Source organism: Sciurus vulgaris (genome assembly GCF_902686455.1).
Source record: "Sciurus vulgaris genome assembly, chromosome: 1".
Classification (NCBI taxonomy): domain Eukaryota; kingdom Metazoa; phylum Chordata; class Mammalia; order Rodentia; family Sciuridae; genus Sciurus; species Sciurus vulgaris.
Genome location: NC_136461.1, coordinates 123,140,398 through 123,158,725, shown reverse-complemented (window position 1 = coordinate 123,158,725; position 18,328 = coordinate 123,140,398). Strand labels below are relative to the sequence as shown.

The following is an 18,328-nucleotide window of genomic DNA, read 5'->3' as shown; positions in this document are numbered from 1 at the left end:
TGTAATGTATATTTGGATCCTGAATGTTAAAAATCTTTAAAGTATATTCTTTGTGTGTGTGGTATAATCATTTTATTGTGGTTATATAAGAGAATGTCCTTTTTGTAGGAGACATATTTAAGAATAAAAAGGTAGGCGGTCAGCAAGTTTCAAGGTTTAAAAAAAGTGAGTGTAGATAGACATAAAGCAAATGTAGAAAATTGTTAACAACTAATGAAAACTAAGTAATATGTCTTCACATATACACTATATTCATTTCTCAATTTTTCTACAGATTTGAAATTTTTAAAGAAGAATTTGGGGGACTAAATAAGGAATAGATAACTGTGTCAAATACTGTTAAGAGGTTGGATATGAAAACGGAACTGTGACCTTTTACTTTAATGAGACACTGTCATTGATGATTGTTTTATAAGAGTATTTTAGTAGAGTATTTCCCTCTGGAAGGGGAAAAAGCTTGGTAAAGAGTAAACAGAAGTGAGAATTGGAGATAAATAATGAAGTGGAGGTATTGAGTACAAGTAATTCCTTCAAAAATTTTCCTATGAAGAGTAGCAAAGAAATAGAATGTGGAATTGAGGAGTCTCCAAAAGTAATATTGACATTTTATATGTTGATGGGAATGATCCAGAAGAGAAAAAGAAATTGAAAGAAAGGGCATAAATGCAGTAGCAGTCCTGAAACTGTTAGAGGCACTAAGATTTAGGGCCCCAAAAGGAAGGAGTCACTTTAGATGAGGAGTCACTTGAGATGATAATGACAATGACAATGGTGGTACCATAGCAGCTAACCCCCCCAAATAGGTACTATTTAAAGAATTTTAATTCTCATACCAACACTAAAAGGAAGGTATTACTAATATTTCCTTTTATAGATGGATGCTGAAGTATAGAGAAGTTAATTTACTTGCCTAACAATACATATTTGGTAAACAGAAAAGCCAGGATTTAGAACCCAAAGGAAGAGATTTTTCTTTTAGTACAATAAGAGATAAGGCAAAGTTTGTATGTGTAGATACAGTTGGGCTGGCAGTAGGGTAATATGACATAGGTCTTGCATCATGACATTTTCTCCAAGTAGATTTTAGTGAGTTCATCAGCTATGGGAGGAGGAAGAGAGGACACTGGAGAGTGAAGAAAAAGGTGAGAAATTCTTGTTCCAGGGAGAAGGAAAGTGAAGTTAGTAGTCATGATTGGCAGTTCTGAATCTTAAGTGAATCTACTTGTCCTGACTGGATTATACTTTTCAGTTATTTTCAGCTGACTGAGAACAAGCATAAAAAGAACAGATGGGTTTAACCAGGGTGGGATGTTTCCAAGCAAGTGCCTTCTATGAAGATAGGAGGCAGGCAGTAAAAGGAGTCTGCAAGAGAACTGACAGTAGAAAACCTAGGCTAGGAAATGCACTAGGAATGCACGAGCATTAAGGATGAAAGACAGAAACAGGGTAGGATTGGAGTTTTGTGAGGGAAGAGAATAGTTGGAATGTGGATATTAAGGTTAGAGAGTAAATAACAAAGAGTAGGATATGTGAGAAGATTCCAAAGGGAGTTTGGCTTCAGAAAAGGGAAAAACACAAAAGTTCTAGAAAATGTGTGTGTATCTGTAAGTATTCTAAAGTTGATAAAAAATGACTCATGGCCTTGATGGTAACTACTATTTTCAATAACTCCTCTTTCTCCTAGCAAAATCAAGAATTGTTACAGAAAAAAAAAAAAAAAGCATGTTATTATTTCCATTTAAGGAGCAAGGTTAAACTGGGACAAAACCAAATCCAAGTTTAATCCATTTTGCTTTGTTTCTTGTTCCAATGTTGTCTCATCATTCATTCAACAAAATTGCTATATGAAAAATGCAGAATTTGATGTAGCTGAGAGTAATAAAACCCAATGAAAGCTAGTTCATAGTCAATGTGACTATGAAATAAAATTATCAGCAAAGCTAACAACAACCCCAGATTGTGAAAAATAAATTGAAATTGTGATGTACATGGGAGAAATGTAGAGAAAACATTTCCAGCAACTGCTTGTGCTCTGCATAATTCAACACATTTCCATGAAAACACTTGTTTTTAAAGGAGGAGAGGAAGATGAGTGAAGCACTGTTAGAATTCCAGTATTGCAGCATCAGAGTAATTTTGTCAATGATAAGGTCTAGATTATGATGTGGAAGGGAAGTTAAGAGGCAGAGAATAAAAGGAGACTGTATAAAAGAAGGCTAAAGCACTGGATGAAACTTATGTGATGTTGAAGTTACACAGATGTCAAAAGCAGTGGTGAAGAGTCATCAGTGAAGGTGGGATAGGTGACAACAACAAATAAGGCTTAAAGGAGTAAAACCTGATATTACATACTTGAAAGATGTTAGGGGAACTGAAGGACAAAGAAGGAAAAACAATTTGGAGGTTGACAAGGATCCACCTATCTCCCTGTGGGTGCTGAGGTACATGAGACAGGGCTCCAATTTGCAAGTATCCTTAGAGCAAGAAGGTGAAGGGACTATTCAGAGAAGAGAATGAGGATGTAGCATAGTACTTGAACTTGCTTTGTTCACAATCAATCTTTCTTGAATTTGAAACTCAATTTTTCTAATAGTTTACTATATCTTAAAAAGGAAAAATATTAAAAATTTATTTACAAAGAATCTGGAACAGATTAAAAATGAAATGATCCTCTAATGATTATATTTTCCAAATCCATGAAAAACTCATCTTCAAAAATTAGTCTCCTGGCCAAGATAAAAAGAGTCCAACATATTATTGTTTTTGGCTTAATATAAATGGACAGCTATTATAAAATAAAACCAGGCATTCTCTTGCATAAGAACTCAATATCAGAAGAATAAAATTAAGTGATTTCTGCTTTGATGAAACTTAGAAAATAGCCTCACTGCACAATCTGAACAAAGTTAACTCTTATAGTTCAAGTAGAGAAACACAGATACCTATGGGATGTGAATAAATAGATTTATCAAGTATAATCTTTGGAGTATTGGTATGGTAATTTTGGAATATATGGTCCTTCTTTAGGTAGAAATTTTTTTTGGTAGAAATATTATTCCATGAATAACTTTAGAGGTATGGCATTACTGCAAAAAGAGATGTTCATCCTAATATCACAGTTTTTTCCCCTTAAATTTTCTGAATATTTTTAAGACTGTGTAAATATCAAATTTTTTATGCTTTAACAAAAAAAAAAGTATTTTACATCCATAAATTGCCTCTTAAGTATTTCTACTAAGCTGTCTTTATATGTAGCTCATGAAATTATATAGTTCTTTAGGGTCTTAAATATACAAAGAAAAATACTTGTTCTATAAAAACAAAGTTTTATGAAATTTACCTAGAATCTCCCCTCAAAATGCAGTGGATTGTTTTATAGAGGCATATGATAGTATAATCATGATCATCAGTCAGAAATGTGGACTGGTTCAACTGCAGGTTAGTTCCATCTTCCTCATAGACTATCAGATTCTAATCATTAGACAGAAAATTTACTAGTAGTTTTATTATGCCAGATAAATGGATTTGAGAGAAAGTTCAACTCTTCTATTATAATAAGCCTAATATGATGTGTCAGAGAAAGCAAATGGTCAATAACTACTATGCTCATTTATTACACACAGCTGGAAGCAAATTATTTCTCGTCTCTATGAAGAACACAGCTGGAAGTAATCTCTCCTTCACCACATTTCTTTAGTACTTTGTATATTACTTACAGGAATTTCTCTTTGGAGCACAATGATTTCTGTGCTTATTTTATTTTCCTTCTAGATTATAAGCAGGTACACTACCCCTTGACATTTTTCAAAAGCCTCAAAGAATCATAGTATTATTTATATTCTGTTTCATATCCAGTACTCATAGAACAAAATGTAATAGTTACACCATCAATATCGAACTCACCAATATTATTATAGATTACACAAAAACAGGATTTTGTTGTTTGATCTAGAATCTCATCGATATTTAGGTAAAACAGAAAACTGTTTTGGGTTCCAAAAACTTAATTACAAAATCTCTGTCAGAACACAACAGGGGGTTTCAAGATGGCGGCCTACAGGGTGGCTGCATTTCATGTTGCTCCAGGACTCAGGATTCAAAAGAGGAGATATTGAGACACTTGGGACCAACTCAAAGCAGCCGGGTGACTCTCACCCGTTGGGAAGGCGTCCTGGATGGGACGGTGGTCCCGGAACTCAGGAAACTATGTGAAGTAGAGCTGCCGGCGAGACACCCCTCCCCCCACTGGAGCAGTGAACTCGGACAACTGGGAGCGCCGTAAAGGAGGCCGCTCAGCACAGCGCTGGGACTCAGAGCAACCACTGGGGCTCCGGCGGCTGCCCAGGGGAGGAGTGGCAAGGAGAGCTGTGTGGACTCAGTACAACGGGGCCTGCCCTGAGGAGGAGGAGGAGGAACGTGGCCGCTTGGATTCGGAGTGACTGCACCAGAGGTACAGGCGGTTGCCAGAGGAGAAGCTCCGCGGCGAGCTGGTTGGACTCAGAACGACTGCTTCTGAACACCGGGGCCTGCACTGAGGACGAGGAGGAGGAAGAGGAGCGCGGCCGCTTGGATTCAGAGTGACTACACCAGAACTACAGGCGGTTGCCAGAGGAGGGGCTGCGTGGTGAGCTGTTTGGACTCAGACCACTTCTGAACACCGGGGCCTGCCCGGAGGAGTAGGAGGAGGAGGAGGAGGAGCGCGGCGGGTCGTTTGGACTCGCAGTGACTGCATTAGTGCTCCAGGCGGCTGCTCAGAGGAGAAGGCGAGTGGTGAGTTGCTTGGACTTAAAGTGACAGCTCCTGAACACAGGGGGGCTGCCTGGAGGAGAAGCGTGGTGGGTCCCTTGGTCTTGAGTGGCCGCACCAGAGCTCTGGGCGGTTGCCCAGAGGACCCGTGAAGCGGGTCACGTGGATTCAGAGCCACTCAGAGCGACCCCTCCTGAACACCCGGGGGGTTATCTGGAGAAGGAGGAGGAACAGGGAGGGTCACTTCGACTCGGAGTGATTGATTGCCCAGGGCTACGGGTGGTTGGTGGGAGGTGGAGGCACGCAGTGAGTTTCTTGGACTCCTAGTGACCGCACCGGAATACTGGGCGGCTATCTGGAGGAAGAAGCGTGTGGCGGGTCTCTGGGATTCAGAGCGATTGTACAGGGCCCCAGGTGGCTGCTCAGAGGAGGGGCCGCATAGCCAGGCGATTAGGTGCAGAGCAGGGTCCCAGGATCTAGGAGGCTTCTTGGTGGAAGAGCCACACAGAGACAGGCTTAGGGCGGAGCGAAGGTTCCAGGACTGCGGGCAGATTCTCTGAGGAGGGGCAGCCTAAGGAGATTCATCTGCGAAGGGTGAGGCTCCCAGGCCCAGGAGGTAGGGCCGGGCCCCTGGGAACTTTGCAGAGGAAGGCAGCCCAGCCGAGGCGATAGCTGTAAATTGAGGGGAACCTGTAGGAGGGTACTGACCAGCGAGACCACCCCACCGGGTGAGTCTTCCTGCCGGGTGAGGTTTCCCCACAAGGACGGTAAAACCAGAGACTCAGGCCCAAACAGGCCTTGCCTCAGCCCACATCCTAGGTCCCCTTTGGATGACCATTGGTCAAAAGTGGAGGCACCTCTGCCCACTAGCAGGGATTTTACTCCACCTGAAGGCCACCACTCCTAGAGAGGCAGCTTCCTTGTGGAGCACCGCATTATCAACTTCCTCCAAGACTTCAGCCTACTGAAGGCTAAGGGGGGATATATATAGAAATCTTCAGGGACATTGTAAGTCAATAGAGGAAATCTGCAATATCTCAGTGGTCCACTGATACCTGAACAACATGAGAAAACAAGGAAAGAAAATGCTGCAAACAAATCTAGATGTTACATCAATAAAACCCAGTGACAGCATGGCAGAAGAAATGACAGAAAAGGAGTTCAGAATGTACATAATTAAAATGATCAGAGAAGCAAACGATGAGATGAAAGAGCAAATGCACACACTGAATGATGAGATGAAAGAGCAAATGCAAGCATTGATTGATCGCACCAATCGACAGTTAAAAGAGCAAATACAGGAAGCAAAAGATCATTTCAATAAAGAGTTAGAGATATTGAAAAAAAAACCAAACAGAAATCCTTGACATGAAGGAACAATAAACCAAATTAAGAACTCCATAGAAGCATATCCAATAGGATAGAACACCTGGAAGACAGAACCTCAGACATTGAAGACAAATATTTAACCTTGAAAACAAAGTTGAACAAACAGAGAAGATGGTAAGAAATCATGAACAGAATCTACAAGAACTATGGGATATCATGAAAAGGCCAAATTTAGAATTATTGGGATTGAGGAAGGCCTAGAGAAACAAGCCAAAGGAATGAACAACCTATTCAATGAAATAATATCAGAAAATTTCCCAAATCTGAAGAATGAAATGGAAAATCAAGTTCAAGAGGCTTATAGGACTCCAAATACACAAAATTACAACAGACCCACACCAAGGCACATTATAATGAAATACCGAACATACAAAATAAAGCAGAATTTTAAAGGCTGTGAGAGAAAAGAACCAAATTACATTCCGGGGGAAACCAATATGGATATCAGCAGATTTTTCAATCCAGACCCTAAAAGCTAGAAGGGCCTGGAACAACATTTTTCAAGCCCTGAAAGAAAATGGATGCCAACCAAGAATCTTATACCCAGCAAAACTTACTTTCAAATTTGATGATGAAATAAATCCTTCCATGATAAACAAAGCTAAAAGAATTTACAAAAAGAAAGCCAGCGTTACAGAACATTCTCAGCAAAATATTCCATGAGGAAGAGATGAAAAACAAAGAAGCAAATCAGCAAAGGGAGGAATTATCCTAAAGGAATTGTCAAATAAAGGAGGAAACAAGTTGTGTCAAACAAATAAATAAATAAAATTGAAAAATGAACCAAATGACCGGGAAACTGAATCATATCTCTATAATAACCCTGAATGTTAATGGCCTGAATTCATCAATCAAAAGACATAGACTGGCAGATTTGATTAAAAAGAAAGATCCAACAATATGTTGCCTGCAAGAGACTCACCTCATAGAAAAAGATACCCATAGACTAAAGGTGAAAGGATGGGGGAAAAACATACCATGCGCATGGACTCAGCAAAAAAGCTGGAGTATCCATCCTCATTTCCGATCATGTGGACTTCAAGCCAAAGTTAGTCAGAAGGGATAAAGAAGGACATTTCATACTGCTTAAGGGAAGCATAAATCAGCAAGATATAACAATCATAAACATCTATGCCCCAAACAGTGGCTCATCCATGTATGTCAAACAATCCTTCTCAATTTCAGAAAACAAATAGACCATAACACAATAATACTAGGTGATTTTAACACGCCTCTCTCACCCACTGGACAGATCTTCCAGACAAAAATTGAACAAAGAAACCATAGATCTCAATAACACAATCAATAATTTAGACTTAATGGACATTTATAGAATATACCATCCAACCAAGAGCGAATACACTTTCTTCTCAGCAGCACATGGATCCTTCTCTAAAATAGACCATATATTATGCCACAAAGCTAATGTTAGCAAATACAAGAAGATAGAGACCCTACCATGTATTCTATCAGATCATAATGGATTGAAGTTAGAAATAAATGAAAGAGTAAAACACAGAAACTATTCCAACATCTGGAGATTAAACAATATGCTATTATATGATGAATGGATAACAGAAGATATTAGGAAGGAAATTAAAAAATTCTTAGAGGTAAATGAGAACAATGAAACATCATATCAAAATCTCTGGGACACTATGAAAGCAGTACTTAGAGGGAAATTTATTTCATGGAGCACATTTAATAAAAGAAGTAAAACTCAACAAATAAACGACCTAACACTACACCTCAAAGCCCCAGAAAAAGAAGAACAGAACAGCACCAAAAGTAGTAGAAGACAGGAAACAGTTAAACTCAGAGCTGAAATCAATGAAATTGAAACAAAAGAAACAATACAAAAAATTGACAAAATAAATGGTTGGTTCTTCGAAAAAATAAACAAAATTGATAAACCTTTAGCCACACTAACAAAGAGAAGACGAGAGAAAACCCAAATCACTAAAATCGGAATGAACAAGGAAATATCACAACAGACAGGATTGAAATACAAAACATAATTAGAAGCTATTTTGAAAATCTATACTCCAACAAAATAGAAAATTTCAAAGACATCAACAGGTTTCTAGAGACATATGAATTGCCTAAACTGAACGAGGAGGACATAAACAATTTAAATAGACCAATTTCAAGTACTGAAATAGAAGAAGTCATCAAAAGCCTACCAACAAAGAAAAGTCCGGGACCAGATGGGTTCTCAGCTGAGTTCTACAAAACCTTTAAAGAAGAGCTCATTCCAATACTTCTCAAAGTATTCCATAAATAGAAGAGGAGGGAACCCTCCCAAACTCATTCTATGAAGCCAATATCACACTGATACCTAAACCAGACACAGACTCATCAAGGAAAGAAAATTTCAGACCAATATCCTTAATGAACATCGACGCAAAAGTTCTCAACAAAATTTTAGCAAATCGCATACAAAAACATATTAAAAAGATAGTGCACCATGATCAAGTGGGTTTCATCCCAGGGATGCAAGGTTGGTTCAACATTAGGAAATCAATAAACGTAATTCACCATATTAATAGACTAAAAGTCAAGAATCACATGATTATTTCAATAGATGCAGAAAAAGCATTTGATAAAATACAGCACCCCTTCATGCTCAAAACACTAGAAAAAATAGGGATAGTGGGAACATTCCTTAACATTGTAAAGGCCATTTATGCTAAGCCCATGTCTAATATCATTCTAAATGATGAAAAACTGAAAGCATTCTCCCTAAAAACTGGAACAAGGCAGGGATGCCCTCTTTCACCACTTCTATTCAATATCGTCCTTGAAACTCTAGCCAGAGCAATTAGACAGAACAAAGAAATTAAAGGGATACGAATAGGAAAAGAAGAACTCAAACTATCCCTATTTGCTGATGATATGATTATATATTTAGAGGAACCAGGAAATTCCACCAGAAAACTTTTAGAACTCATAAGTGAATTCAGTAAAGTAGCGGGATATAAGATCAATGCACACAAATCTAATGCATTTTTATACATAAGTGATGAATCTTTGGAAAAAATAATTAGGAAAACTACCCCATTCACAATAGCCTCGAAAAAAATAAAATACTTGGGAATCAATCTCACAAAAGAGGTGAAAGACCTCTACAATGCCAACTACAGAACACTAAAGAAAGAAATCGAAGAAAACCTTAGAAGATGGAAAGATCTCCCATGTTCTTGGATAGGAAGAATTAATATTGTCAAAATGGTCATACTACCTAAAGTGCTATATAGATTCAATGCAATTCCAATTAAAATCCCAATGACGTACCTTACAGAAATAGAGCAAGCAATTATGAAATTCATCTGGAAGAATAAGAAACCCAGAATAGCTACAGCAATCCTTAGCAGGAAGAGTGAAACAGGGGGTATCGCAGTACCAGATCTTCAACTCTACTACAAAGCAATAGTAACAAAAACGGCATGGTATTGGTACCAAAATAGAAAGGTAGATCAATGGTACAGAACAGAGGACACGGACACAAACCCAAATAAATACAATTTTCTCATACTAGAAAAAGGGGCCAAAAATATGCAATGGAGAAAAGATAGCCTCTTCAACAAATGGTGCTGGGAGAATTGGAAATCCATATGCAACAGAATGAAACTAAACCCATATCTCTCACCATGCACAAAACTAAACTCAAAATGGATTAAGGACCTCAGAATCAGACCAGAGACCCTGCAGATTATAGAAGAAAAAGTAGGTCCAAATCTTCACCTTGTTGGTCTAGGATCAGACTTCCTTAACAGGACTCCCATAGCACAAGAAATAAAAGCTAGAATCAACCAATGGGATAGATTCAAACTAAAAAGCTTTCTCTCAGCAAAGGAAACTATCACCAATGCGAAGAAAGAGCCTACAGAATGGGAGAATATCTTTGCCAATCATACTTCAGATAGAGCACTAATCTCCAGAATCTATAAAGAACTCAAAAAACTCTACTCCAGGAATTCAAATAATCCAGTCGACAAATGGGCTAAGGAAATGAATAGACACTTCACAGAAGAAGATCTACAAGCAATCAACAAACATATGGAAAAATGTTCAACATCTCTAGTAATAAGAGAAATGCAAATCAAAACCACCCTAAGATTCCATCTCACCCCAATTAGAATGGCGATTATGAAGAATACGAGCAACAACAGGTGTTGGCGAGGATGGTGGGGAGAAAGGTTACACTCATACATTGCTGGTGGGGCTGCAAATTAGTGCAGCCACTCTGGAAAGCCGTGTGGAGATTCCTTAGAGAACTCGGAATGGACCCTCATTTGACCAGCTATCCCCACTCCTTGGCCTATACCCAAAGGACTTAAAATCAGCATACTACAGAGATACAGCCACATCAATGTTCATAGCTGCTCAATTCACAATAGCCAGACTGTGGAACCAACCTAGATGCCCTTCAATTGATGAGTGGATAAAGAAACTGTGGCTGTATATCTACAATGGAATATTACTCAGCCATAATAATAATAAAATTATGGCATTTTGCAGGGCAAGGATGAAATGGAGAATATCATGCTAAGTGAGAGATAAGCCAATCTCAAAAAGCCAAAGGAAGAAATGATATCGCTAATAAGTGGAGGTATGACAATAATGGGGGGGGAGGAAAGGGTTAGTGTTAGGGTTAGAGTTAGGGTTAGGGAGGGGCCAAGTATGGAGGAAGGAGCACTGTATAGAGGGTAAAAGAGGGGTTGGGAGGGGTGGGGGAAAGGAAAAAATACAGAATGAATCAAACAACAATACCCTATGTAAATTTATGATTACACAAATGGTATGCCTTTACGCCATGTACAATCAGAGAAACAACATGTATCCATTTGTTTACAATAAAAAAAAAAAAAAAAGAACACAACAGGGACTTTCCTGAGCTTCATCTCCAGTACTCCCCCTTTTCTTTTTGAGATAGAGTCTCACTATGTGCTGACCTTGAACTTGTGATCCTGATGCCTCAGCCTCCTAAATCACTGGAATTAGGAATTCCAGGTATGAGCCACCACATCTGGCAACAATGACTTTCTTATACTGCAGGTATGTACTAAAAAGGTTCTCAACAGAAAGTCTGTGGAACAGTCAAATGCTTGTTTCCCAATTTTGTAATAAAAGAGGACTATTTTTTCTTTAAAAATATAGGAATTTTTAAAAAGAACAATGGAATTTAAAGTAACATTTTATGAAAATCATGGGAAAATGTTTAAAAAACAATGCATGGAGTTATACTTGCCCAAGCTGAACACTTCAAATGTTTTTCTATAATCCAGAGAATCTTGGCTAAGCACAGGAATTTCATGTTGTTCATAAACTGAAATTTCAACTTACCATTTATGTTTATTGCTGGTAATACAATTGACATTTTTGGTCTGGTGGTCTTGTTATGGGTGGTAGCTGGTAACAGTAGGTGATCCTAAATTAACAAATAACAATTTGTATATATAAACAACTGGCTCAGTGCTAGAACAGGTCAAATTTAGGCTTTCTCTGAGTTTGACATTTCAATGGGATCATGAAAATGAGTTTTATTTGGACCTGGCTTAAAGATAATTACTACAAATCATCTTAAGATCATTCATTAATTAATGTAATACACACTTACTGGTATGTAACATTACCAAGGATTATGCAGAATTTTTGGAATAGTCATGGGTTCTGACAATACATATGCTTTAAGATACTATAAAGAGTATCATTTAAGCAGTGAGGGAAAAGGGGTTTTAATTCTAATTCTACCACTAAGCTGTATGGATCCAGGACAAGATTACATACATATCCCTTTCTGGGTCTCACTTTCCAGTCCTGTAAAATGATGGGGGCTAGATTAGATAATATTATATATACTAAAATTGTGTACCCACTAAGCAGTCATTTTCAAACTCCTTTTTAAAGAGAAAATTCAACTTGGAATGGACCCACCATTTGACCCAGCTATCCCACTCCTTGGCCTATAACCAAAGGACTTAAAAATCAGCATACTTATAGTAACGCAGTCACATCAATGCTCAATTCACAATAGCTAGATTGTGGAACCAACTGAGATGCCCTTCAATTGATGAATGGATAAAGAAACTATGGTATATATACACAATGGAATATTCTTTAGCATAAAGAAGAATGAAATTATGGCATTTGCTGGTAAATGGATGGAGTGGAGAATATCATGCTAAGTGAAATAGGACAAGCCCAAAAAACCAAATGCAGAATGTTTTCTCTGATAAGTGGATGATGATACATAATGGGGTGGGTGGCAGGGGGGCAAGAAAAGAATGGAGGAATTTTGGATGATGTAGAAGAAAATGGGGCAGGAGGAGAAGTGGGAAGGAAAGATAGTAGACTGAGATAGTATTACCCTATGTATATGTATGATTACATGAATGGTGTGAATCTATATTGTGTACAACCATAGAAATGAAAAGTTGTACCCCATTTGTGTACAATGAATCAAAATGCAGTCTGTAAAAATAAAAATTAAAAAAAAAAGAAATTTCCTTCTAATATGTTATCCCAAATTACCAATATGTAAAAGAGAGAGTCTTGCTTAAAGCAGAGCAAGGGCTTAGCCCTTGGCTGTTTAGTCTTGCCCCTTTGAGGTGGCCACAACATTAAATATTTTTTAATAAATGCTAAAGATGATGCATAGTTCTAGATCTTAAAAAGTGTATAGCTCATTAGGAGAGGTTAAAGAATTATAAATATGTGTCTAGCACTATTATATAGTTCTAACTATAACACAGTCAAACTTCAAATTACACCCAGAGCTATGTAACAAAAACTGCATGGTACGGGCATAAAAACAGATATACATAGACCAATGGAACAGAATAGAAGACAGAGAAATCCATTTATCTACAGTCATCTGATCCTTGACAAAGGTGCCAAAAACATACACTGGAGACAAGAAAGCCTTTTGACAACTGGGGCTAGGAAAACTGGCTATCCATATGTAAGAAGAATGAGACTATCTCTCACCCTGCCATGGAAGTCAACTCAAAACAGATCAAAAACTCAAGGAACTAGACCAGAAACTTTTCAAATCCTAGAAGAAAACAGGGTCAATACTCCAACATATAGGCACAGGAAACAACTTTCTCATCAGGACTCCTCAAGTTCAAAAAACAATGCCAAGAATTAATAAATGGGATGGTATCAAATTAAAAAGCTTCTGCACAGCAAAGGAAACAATATGAAAAAACTGCAAAACAGGAGAAAATCTTTGCTAGCTAACTCTTCTAACAGGGTTAATATCCAGAATATATAAAAAACTAAAAAAGAAAAAAGAAAAAGAAAACCCACAAATAAGTCAATTAATAAATGGGCAAATGAACTAAACAAATACTTCTCAAAAGAAAAATACAAATGGCCAACAAATATATGAAGAAATATTCAACACTGTTAGCAATTAGGGAAATGCAAATCAAAACTACACTGAGATTTCATCTCACTCCAATTAGATTGACAGTCATCAAGAATACAAACAATGCATGCATGTATGAGTTTGTCAGGATGAACCCAACTACTATGTATAAAGCAAAAAGGTCTAATTAAAAAAAAAAAAAAAGAACACAAACAATGGTGGTGAGATGTAGAGGAAAGGAACACTTTTATACTATTAGTGGGATTATAAATTGATATGTCCATTATGGAAATCAATATGGAGGCTCCTCAGAAGAGTGGGCATGGTACCATCATATGACCCACCTATACCACTCCTCAGTATTTATTCTAAAGAAGTAAAGTAGACATACTATAGTGATACAAGCATATCCATATTTATAGCAATATAATTCACAACTGTCAAACTATAAAAAACAATTAGGTATCTATCAACAGACGAATGGATAAAGAAAATGTGGTATATATACACAATGGAGTTTGATTCAGCTATAAAGAACAGTGAAATTATATCATTTGCAGGAAAATAGATGGAACTTGAGAGCATTATGTTAAGTGAAATAAGTCAAACTCAGAATATCAAAGGTTTTGTGTTTTCTCTCACGTGTGGAAGCTAGAGGGGAAAAAGAAAAAGAAAGGTGGTAGTGGGGCAGAGGATTTCATGAAAATCAAAGGGAGATCAATATAGTAGAGGAAGGGGACAGGGAAAAGGCAGGAAGGGAGGGAAAGGGGAAATATTGGGGAACTATACTGACTAAATATATTGTTATGTTGTGTGTATGTACAGATATGTAACAACAAATCCCACCATTATATATAATTATAGTGCATCAATGAAAAAATGGGAAGAAAATAAATATACCACAAACAACTTTTGATCATCTGTAAGTGAATCAGGGTTATCTGAGGATTCTGGTCTCTAGTCACACAATTATTAAAAGTATAAATGAGTCAAGAAGAGTTTGGCTTTGGAAAAGGGGACAACTGAAGTGTTTTGGAAAATGTATGTGTGGCTGTAGTTATTCTAAAGCTGATTATAAATGACTTATGACTTTGATATTAACTACTCTTTTGAATAACTCTTCTTCCTCCTAGCAAAAACAAAAATTATCACAGGAAAAAAAAAAAAAAGAACATGATAGCATTTCCACTTAGGGAGCATACATAAAACTGAACCTAAGTTTAACTTGTTTTACTTTGTTTCCTTTTTCCTATGTTCATTGTTTCATCATTCATTCAAACTTGCTATAGGTTAGAACTCCTCAAAATGAGAAGTGATAAAAATTCAATGCAACTTAGTTTAAAGTCAGTGTGACTGAAATGCAATTATCAGCAAAGCTAATAAAAAAGAAACCTAGAGGGTGAAAAGAAAATTGAAATTAATATATATAAACAGAACTGTGTAGAAAACATTTCCAGTAACTACTTGTGCTTTGTATAACTCAAGACAACATTTCCACAAGAATACTTTTTTTTTAAAGAAGTGGGTGAGGAAGGATGTGTGAAGTTGTTAGAATTCTAGCATTGCCGTGTAGTAGTTTTTCTTTTTCTTCTTTTTCTGGTTTTGTTTTGTTTCATTTTTAAGGAGCACTGTTAGACACAAAGATCACACATTTCTGAGAATAAGATAATATAACCAAGAAAAAAGCACAATTTGCTGATCTTCCTGCTATGAAAAGTATAAATAGCTTAATTCCTAGAATTAAAATACTGTTTCAGGGTCTCTAATTTGAATGAGAAAACAAACAAAAAAACATGTAAGCCCCAAATTAAGGTTATTATAAAAATAAACACATTTAAGATTCCAGTGGTCATGGGTTTAGGTCGGGCTTAGACTTAATTCTGAGTTGCCTTCTCAGATCTAGATGCTAAACTAAATGTTGTTTTTAAACACTATTTCCCTTCTTTCTTTCTTTTGCAGTTCTGAGAATTGAATCCAGGACCTTGTAAATGCTAGTGCTCTACCACTAAGCTACATTCCTAGCCCTTCTTTAAGCTTATTTTTACTCTGAGGCAGGGTCCTTGCTAGGTTGCCCTGACTGGTCTAGAACTTGTGATCCTTCTGCCTCAGCATCCCAAGTTGTTGAGATTAACAAAATATCTCCTACTATCTCTCTTCATTAAATTTCAAACAAAATACTTAATTTTGTAGGAGAAACTAAAAAACTATGCTATTATGAAAAAAGGAGAATCAAATTTTGCATGCATACAAATTATTAGTTAACCTGCTTTGTCTCTCATCATTAAAGATTTGCAAACTAGGGAGGAACAGCCTACATTTTAAATTTTTAGCAGTGCTAGGAATTGTGTGCAGGGTCTCACATGTGACATAACCTGCAATTTAAAGTGCTTGTTTGGCAAAGCCTAAAGACCACAACTGAAGGAAACCAAATTTGGTATATTACAAATTCTAATAGTGCTTATCTTATATAATAAATAATTATACACATACAGACAGCTAGAACAGTGCAGTTGCTTCATTTAACATTTACCTTCACTTCCTCAAAATAAATGAGCCTTGCACCTCACAACAATGAACCCTGAATCATTTTCCTTCTCTGTATTTATCTCACTCTTTTTTAGTTCATTAATTCCATTAGTCACAACTATAGAAACAAAGGAACTTTAATCAACAAATATTTACTGACTTCACTTAAAAAAAATATTGAGCACAGTACTGGTATATATTAGCACTGTGCTATAGAGAAAGTTTTCTTTTAAGGAATACAAACCTAGGTTTTTATTTTGTTAGATAAACAATATGAATTGTCATAAAAATAGCCATTTGTCCCCAATATATGCTCTTCTTCTGTACTTTCAGCATAGAAATAGGACCTGTGATATTTAGTCTGTATGTCACCACTCTGAATAAGGGTATACTCTCCAGCTTCTGTTGCAAGCAGGTGAGGTCATATGTTCCGTTCAATGAATAGCAAGAAGTGGTACCTGCAACAACAACTTCAAGGCAGTAATAGTGGAAGCTCCCCTCCTTCTCCTCCCCTTTTCCTGCTAGCTAGAAAGCAGATATGACTGCTAGAGCTGGAGTAGCCAGCTTGGACCATGAACTGGAAATTATAAGCAGAGCAACCAGACAGGAAATGGAGATCCTGATGATTAAGGAGCTACCATAAGACCTCTGGAACGTACGCATAAAATTCTAATTTGTCTAAGCCACTATTATTTTGGGTTTTCCATCACTCAAAGCCTAAACCCGAGCCCAATTACTAGTTATATTATAAATGTGTGCAACAATACTAAAGGTATTTGGGTCAAGAGGAATCTCAATAAGAGTTGCAGTAATCAAGCACAGTTCTATTGTTTTTTAACAGCATAGAGAGAACATATGTATTATTTAGCCTTCTTGCTGCCCCACTTCATTTTACTTAAATCCTTGTTAATGAACTAATATGAAGAAAAATCAATATTGATTAATTTAAACAAAATTGTTTCCTTTCTATTAAATCAGTTAAAATAATCCAACTATGGCACAACTAAAACTATTTCAAAATAAAAAAGAAATGAAGGAAAAGAATTTTGCCATAGGAATAAATCTATTTCAGCACTGTTATTCAAAACTATACCACTAATTTCAAAAAATTATTTGTGCACTATATTTATACAATAACATTTTCAAGTGGAGTCCTGAGAAGACTTTATAAGGCTTACATACCACAGGATGCCCTCAGGGATGAACCCATGTGGACAAAAATTATATCAAATGATTTGTTAATCATATTCCCAGAAGAAGTTACAGAAACAAGGGTGGGGGCATCATTGCAGTTTCCCAATGTTATGCAATATTGTACATGAGAAATTGTGCTATTTTTTATAGTTCTCCAATTCCCTCTTTCATTTTGTTAAAATAAACTAAACCATAGTATATAACACAAAATCCAAAGTTATTTGTTTCTTCTCTTTGTAGAAAATAAAAAGTGTTCAAGATTGATCTAACAAAGAGGATCATATTTTGCTTAGCTTAAGGTTATAGTAGTGATTCACAACAGCATTAAGGTCCTACTGAATTATCAAATGTTGATTCTATGCATTCTCATAGACTAGAAACTGACTTACTAAATTAAAAATTCTTTCAACTCCCCCTATGAAACTGACTAGAGCCTACAGCATACCAAACCTTCATGACTACTTGAACTGTGCTTTCTTACCAAAACTAATTTTCCTGAGTGCACTTATTATTTAATAAAATATTTTGTAAACTGATAAAATAGTAGTGAGTGAAAGAGAACAAGTCTTAATAAGTGAGTAGGTTAATCTTTTATTCATTGCAAAACCACTATAAAAAACATGGGAAAAATCATAAGTCAAATTGCTTACCAAATATCTTTAAGTTCTTGTTCTAATTTAAAACAACTGTAAATGATATTGGAAATTATGGTTTATGAACTGAGAGTGTAGCTTATGCAAGAAGGGCAAAGTGGAAATCTAAACAGTAGATTTGTACTCAAAGAAAAGGCATTGGTACTACATTGCAAACTGGCAAATGAATGCATATTTATATAATTAAATAAAATGAAATAAAGGTATATACATATATTTTTTTAAAAATTCTCTGCTTTAACCAATTTTCTTATTAATTAGCAGACCATTTACTAGTCCATGTTATACTGCATAAGATGGCTTCTCTGGCTCAGGGTTGGAGCCCTTTATCTTTGATAGAAAGGAAAGCATTTAATATGTCATGAGGTACCCTAAGAATGAAGGAATCTCAGTTTGCAAAAGGCTGCAGTTGTGACACTGAGCAGCTCTGACTTGGATAAACAAG

At 36.6% G+C, this 18,328-nt stretch overlaps 1 protein-coding gene across 3 annotated transcripts in view; it reads right to left on the bottom strand.

Moving 5' to 3' along the window:
* ATF6 (activating transcription factor 6) overlaps positions 1-18,328 on the bottom strand; it is a 285,089-nt gene that overhangs the window by 77,585 nt on the left and 189,176 nt on the right. For all 3 annotated transcript variants that reach the window (XM_079136634.1, XM_079136633.1, XM_079136635.1), the window contains exon 15: positions 11,482-11,566. In XM_079136634.1, coding sequence (XP_078992760.1) covers positions 11,482-11,566 — 85 coding nt within the window. The remainder of the gene's footprint in view (positions 1-11,481; positions 11,567-18,328) is intronic.